Here is a 6,298-nt window from a genome sequence, read left to right as displayed (position 1 = left end):
GTTTGTTTGACGAAAAATTAAAATAAAATACTCAAACGGACTTAAAACCGGCCAAAATGTTTTGAGATGAATTTGGCAAATTTTTGATGTGCTTGATTGCGGAGTTTATACAAATGAAAATTTCGGGTTGTCGCACATTGCATGTTAAGACATCTCCTTAGGGCAATATATGAGTTTGTAAGTGTACGTGCATCATAATGTTGGTGTTGTGCATATTGGACTTGTACCTTGTGCTTCGGGGGTGTGTATATGGGGCATACCCTTCTAATACACGGGGCGTACTCCCCCATTATGTCAATTTCGAGCCTTTTAAGATTTGAGTCTTGTTGGGCCATTGGACTTTTGACTTTGGGCCATGGATAGACTAAGAGATTACATGGAATTAGGTCCATGATAGTTTTTTAGCCCAATTAGGATGATGGCGAATATTTGGCCTTGGTATGCAATTGAGTGAATCGGGATTTTTGAGAAGAATAGGATGGGCCTTGGTTTTGTGCCAAGTAAGAAAAGGGTAAAATGGTCTTTTACCCTTTAGGAAGTTGGATTATGGATTGGGCCTTGGATTTTAGGTTGTTGGGTTAATTATTAATTATGGTTGTATTTATTGTTAGTTGGTGCAAGGTTATCCAGTTCAACAACCCAAGCAGTTATTTGTCTATCAGTGGATTGAGTAGAGTCTCCTCACTATACTCATGGGTCGAATGCACCAATGTTGGCCCACTAGGATATGTTATGCTAGTTGTCTTTGTGACTCTTTCAAGGTATATGTGGTTGGGCCTATTTGTATGTTTGGTTAGGCCTATTAGTATGTTAGGCCATTAGTATGTTGGGCCAGCCCCGTGGATCAGTAAGGGCTAGGCCCATTGTATGTTACATGGGGTGCTAACTGTCTTTGTGACTTTTGCATTTGTATGATCAGGCTAGGCCCATTTGCTTGGTAGGGCTAGGCCTCTTATAATGGGCTGGGCCTCGGGCCTAATATGAGGGCTAGGTCCAATGATATGTATGATATGTTGTATTTTGGGGACTCGCTAAGCTTTGTGCTTATGGTGTTATGGTTATGGTTTTAGGTACTTTCGGTTTGAAAGGGAAGGGTTTGGCTTGATCGCAACGCATCCACCCATGTTTCCACAATATGATGACTTTGGGATTGTCTTCTCATGACTCTTTTTATAATGAAACACTTTTGAATGTTCAAATAAAATATAATGTAAGTTTTGGTTGTACTAAGAACACAGTTTTTACCATTCTATCAAACCTAACGGGTCGTTGTGTACTTAATTTACATGGCGGTTGCTTAAAAAGCAACACTTTTGCATAAATTACACTATTATGCCAAGTAACTTCCGCTTTATGCTTAGTTTTTTTGCTTCTCCTTTTGAATTTCAACAATATTAAGTATTTTCTTATGTAGTTATTAAGAATGTACAAAGCCACGATTCGAAGAATGATAAATCACACTTATAAGGATATAACTTCTAAATGATAAATCACAGTTATAGGAATATAGTTTCTAAAATGTTTGCCACTTCAAAGACGGAATATCCAACAACTATGTCTTTCAAATTTACAACACAAATCTTGAGACACAGTTAAATTTGGCCCTCACATTTATAATAAAAAAAATACATAATCCAATTTGGAATAAGATTTATTTATTGTAAGGCTTTTTCATGTGTTTAATACAAACAACAATCCCAAAGCTTTATTTTTGTGATATACACATATAGTTTAGATGTAGAACAATATTCAGCCAAGTTTAAAAACAGGGCCTAACGATATGATACATACACATGCATGAGAAATTTCTACATTTTGAGAAACTTGTCAAACCAATCACTCGCTTCTTTAAACATTGATAACGTCACTTCATGTCCAATTCCTGCTTCGACTATCACCTAAATTTCATTCATAACAAAACACATAAGTACATTATATACAACACAATATTACATCATATAACATTATACTTTACTGTTGTTTAAAATATACACAATCTACTCTCTTTTTTAACTATAATATCAACATACTAATATTTTTTTGTTAGTAAGTATGTTGCTATTCCGTGCAATTTGCCCAGTTAGAAAAAGCAAGAAACATTTTAGAAAAAGCAAGAAACATTGGTCAAGACCCAAAAGTCAAAAGTCAAAAGTCAATACCTTGAAATGAGTCAAAGACAGGGCATCGAAAGCCTTTTGTGTTGCTGATATGGTAGCATCAAGACCTTCCACCGGGCAACGGGGATCATCTTCACCTAATAGTTTTATCCATGTTATTATTTGATCAGAAATATATATATATATATATATATATATATATATATATATATATATATATATATATATATATATATATATATATAGGATCAAGAAAAGTGTGTAGATTGGTCATTTCACCATTTATAATCAACAAAGGGCGTACTGCAATAACCGGGACCGTATGAAGTGAGTCAAACTCAGATGCTAAACCAGGAGCTATTCTGTTCCAAACCTGGTCAAAATAGTAGCCGAACATCAACAGTAAATGCCAGTTGGATGCCATGTCAACAACGCATTTAGCAATCTTTATGGAACATACCTTTTCCACAACCTCCTTGTCAATCGCTTCCTTCCCTAAATCAATCCTTGCTTCTGAGGAAAAAGAATATAAAAGCAACATCACAAAATTATGCAATATTTTTTTTATAATTTAGAAAGAGTGCATGTGCTAACTACAACCGTAAGATTTTAAAAACCATAATATATATATATATATATATATATATATATATATATATATATATATATATATATATATATATATATATATATATATATATATATATATATATAAAGAGGATTTTCAACAATTTTTATAAAATATATTTGACGAACTAAATGAGGGAGTTTTTGTAAAAATTTACAACTCAAAGTCGTTTTTTCTGCATTAAGTAAAAGAACAAGTATATATAACTTAACTTACATGTTTTATTAAACATAGAAGTGATAACATACTAAAAATATAGATTTTATATTTCTTTAGTAAAGTATTGTCTTAATTACCTTCAAACACAGGCTTAATACTATGCACACGAGCATGCCATTGATCATTATCTATGGCCCACCGAAAGCTCTACACATTTATATTAAGTGATTAGGTCAGATTAAGTGTTTAATTAAGCCCATTAAGTCAAAAGGAAACAATACCTGAAGAGAAATTATTGGGACAACCACTGAATAACGTGTATCGGCAAAAGCAGCAAACCACGCATGCATTCCTACCTCACAAATTCACACATGAATAATTCAGTTGTGGAATTAAAGGCATGATAACTCACAAGAAAAGAATATATATATATATATATATATATATATATATATATATATATACACTCTCTCTCTCTTTCTCTCTCTCTCTCTCTCTCTCTCTCTTGATTTTGCTAGATATTGTGTTTAATAAACTATTAAAACTCAACCTCCAAGTGACATCCCAAGGATTCCTATCTTGGAATGGTCTATATCATCTCTCTCGGTTAGATAATCTGCCAACATTAAAAGGTCCCACACCTAAAACATAATAAATATTAAAGATTTGGGCATTAAAAGTTTATAATGTCATTTGAAAAGTTCAGAAGTTAAGAAGTACAACCGTGTCATATATAAATGGCATTGTATCACCTTTTCTCCATGATGAAACCAGAGCCTGGATCCAGAATATATAACATTGAAGATAAATTTATGGTTTGAGATCATGAAATATAATTAGAATATTGTCCATTATACTCTAAAAAATCTACTCAACTATATATATCAAGAAAAATTGGTTTCCATATGAATCACATTGCTATAATTGGAAAGATTTTTTTCAAAGTAGGATGCTATAATAAACAAATATATGAAATATCTTGCTTTTTAATATTTTCTTGCATTTATCCCTATTCTCTCTGGCATAAAGCAAATAAAAATGAAGAAGGGTTTCAATGCACACATCTTCATAGGCGGTGGGGGTTTTGGCACGTTCTCCATGGTAACGAGAATCAATGGCAATTGCAATATATCCACGTGAAGCATAATCCTAAATTGAAAGGAAGACATCATTAGATGAAAGTCTTTGGTCAAATGAGTAAATGACCAATCTACCCTTGTAATTTTATATTATACCTCAAGTAAAGGGCGTACCCACTCTTTGCATGCACCTGTGCTATGTAGAAAAACAACAGCTGGTCTTTTCGAAGGTGTGCTTTCTTTCATGCTCAAAATGAGCACGGGTAGTCGCCCTTGCTCTCCTTCCTAATTTGAATAAATAATAAGTTTCGTCATGTTAACATTAGGAATAATAAACTCACATGTTAGTTTGTTCATAATGGTGCTCATAGGAAATCATTGAATAGAGAGAAGTGTGTGTGTGTGCATATATATATATATATATATATATATATATATATATATATATATATATGTTTCTTGCTGACTTAATGTAAAAGAGAATGACTTAAAAGACAAAGTCAAACAAAGAATACTCCTCGAATATGAGTGTTTATTTTTAATTTAATGCAAAAAGAATGACTTTATAGAAAAAGGTCGAATTTAATTCTTAGCCTTTTACAAATTTCTTCTCGTTTATTTTTTCCTTCAATCCTTCCGTACAATCATGATTAACATTATCCGTATATCTTTCAAATATCGTATATTCATATTAACATTATCCGGTTAGCATTGAATGAGAAAAAAAAAAGAAAAGAAACAGGGTGAAAGTAACCTCAGTAAGTAGGTAGAAGTCTTCTTCATTGAAGTTATGAGTGCGTGCTTCCGGTATGGATTTCATTGCCTGATAGTGTTCAATTAAGATAACTTCTAACAATGATTAACAGAAAAGTAAAGTATATGACAAGTAATGTCCACCTTATAGTCACAAGGTGTTCCCTGATATAAGGGGTCCTCCACACATTTTGCAGGTAGTGTCTGAAGTGGAACTGAAAAAAAAAATGGCAGCAGAAGTATATTATGAATCCACATTTTAACAAATAAAGAGATGAAGTCATATTTCTATGAAATTGTTGATGAAGGTAATAGTTGCTGGATAAGAGTGATAACTGTAGTTATTGATGAAAAAAAGTTAAACTTAATTCCTCTCCAAACAAGACAATGAGAGATACAGAACAAAGTTTGGTATTATTTGTTTGTTACCTAATGGAGTCATGACTTAATTTGGTAAGCTAGTTACGTTTCTTTTTGAGTTGATGCAAGAGAAAACCATAATTGAAAAAGTTAGGGAAATGAGGCTTTTCCAATTAAGTCCTAACTTTTTACAAATATACACTAGCTTAGTTTTTCCTTCTCAATTACTTTATTTAGACAAAACTTAATTGAAAACAAAGAAATTGAGTGTTACAATAAAAACTACATGTATTCAGACAAGTTTTTCACTTTGACTTTGGACAATCAAATGAATTATTTTATAATGAAAGCAACTGTCGTTATACTTCTCTTACAGGATTGAGGAAATTGTAAATATTCATAAACAAATCTAGATACATAAAACACACACACTTTAGTTGTGATCTCCGTAGCCTATATCTTAATCAGCTCAAAAGAAATCTACTACTACTAGCAGTCTAGTGCAATGTCTATCCCAAAACTACTCCTTATTTTTCTATATTGCTTAATTATTTTAGGCAAAGAACTCACATGGTTGTATGAGAGTAGAGGAGAGTATGTTATGATCCCAAGTATTCGCAACAACTAAACATAAAAATTGACCAAATCTATGAAAGCAGCTTACTAGGAGAACGGCGACTACGGAGAACTTCAACAAATTGTGAACGGAGGTTGGCTGCTGATTCGACGGGATCCATCTTCTCGAAATTCTGATGAGCAATGGTGAGGTGAACACGTTGAGACGATGTGTTGTGTTTATATTTATAGTAGAGTAATTGCAATACGAGAGGAGGTCAGAGTGATGGAACACCTATGATATGTGGTGTTTGTACTTGTAGGGGATAGAGTGCGAATGGAGAGAGCAAATTACTAAAATGGTGCCCGTGGTTTGCAAAAATTTCACATTTGGTTCCTATGTTTTCGTTTTCACTTGGACGGTCCCTAAGTGTTGATTTTATTCTTTTTTTATCCCTCATAGAGCTAAAAAAAGACTATATTGTCCTTCATTTTTATATTTTTCATTTTTTATATTATTATTTATTATTAAATAATATAAATTATTAAATAAACTTGAAATTGGACCCACCCAAAACACTACACCCCTCATGACCTTCTCTCTCATTTCAGTTCATAAACGCTGCAAACGACCGACCACTGCTAGA

General features: G+C 32.8%; 1 protein-coding gene across 2 annotated transcripts; it reads right to left on the bottom strand.

The window, feature by feature from the left end:
- Positions 1-1,630: 1,630 nt before the first annotated feature.
- On the bottom strand, positions 1,631-5,942 carry LOC111895307 (uncharacterized). Of its 2 annotated transcripts, XM_052766945.1 has the most exons (13): positions 5,761-5,942; positions 4,881-4,951; positions 4,738-4,806; positions 4,140-4,268; positions 3,967-4,053; positions 3,628-3,681; positions 3,455-3,545; positions 3,186-3,256; positions 3,042-3,111; positions 2,578-2,630; positions 2,397-2,490; positions 2,160-2,254; positions 1,631-1,898 (listed from the first exon to the last, which is right to left on the bottom strand). In XM_052766945.1, exons 1-13 carry the CDS (start codon positions 5,831-5,833, stop codon positions 1,809-1,811), a joined length of 1,047 nt encoding a protein of 348 aa, XP_052622905.1. In that variant the 5' UTR covers positions 5,834-5,942; the 3' UTR covers positions 1,631-1,808. The 2 variants fall into 2 exon arrangements, with proteins under 2 accessions (XP_052622905.1, XP_052622906.1); XM_052766946.1 differs by lacking the exon at positions 3,628-3,681.
- Between the last annotated feature and the right edge of the window lie 356 nt (positions 5,943-6,298).

Source organism: Lactuca sativa, chromosome 8 (assembly GCF_002870075.4).
Source record: "Lactuca sativa cultivar Salinas chromosome 8, Lsat_Salinas_v11, whole genome shotgun sequence".
Taxonomy (NCBI): Eukaryota; Viridiplantae; Streptophyta; class Magnoliopsida; order Asterales; family Asteraceae; genus Lactuca; species Lactuca sativa.
This window is presented reverse-complemented; position numbering and strand designations above follow the sequence as displayed.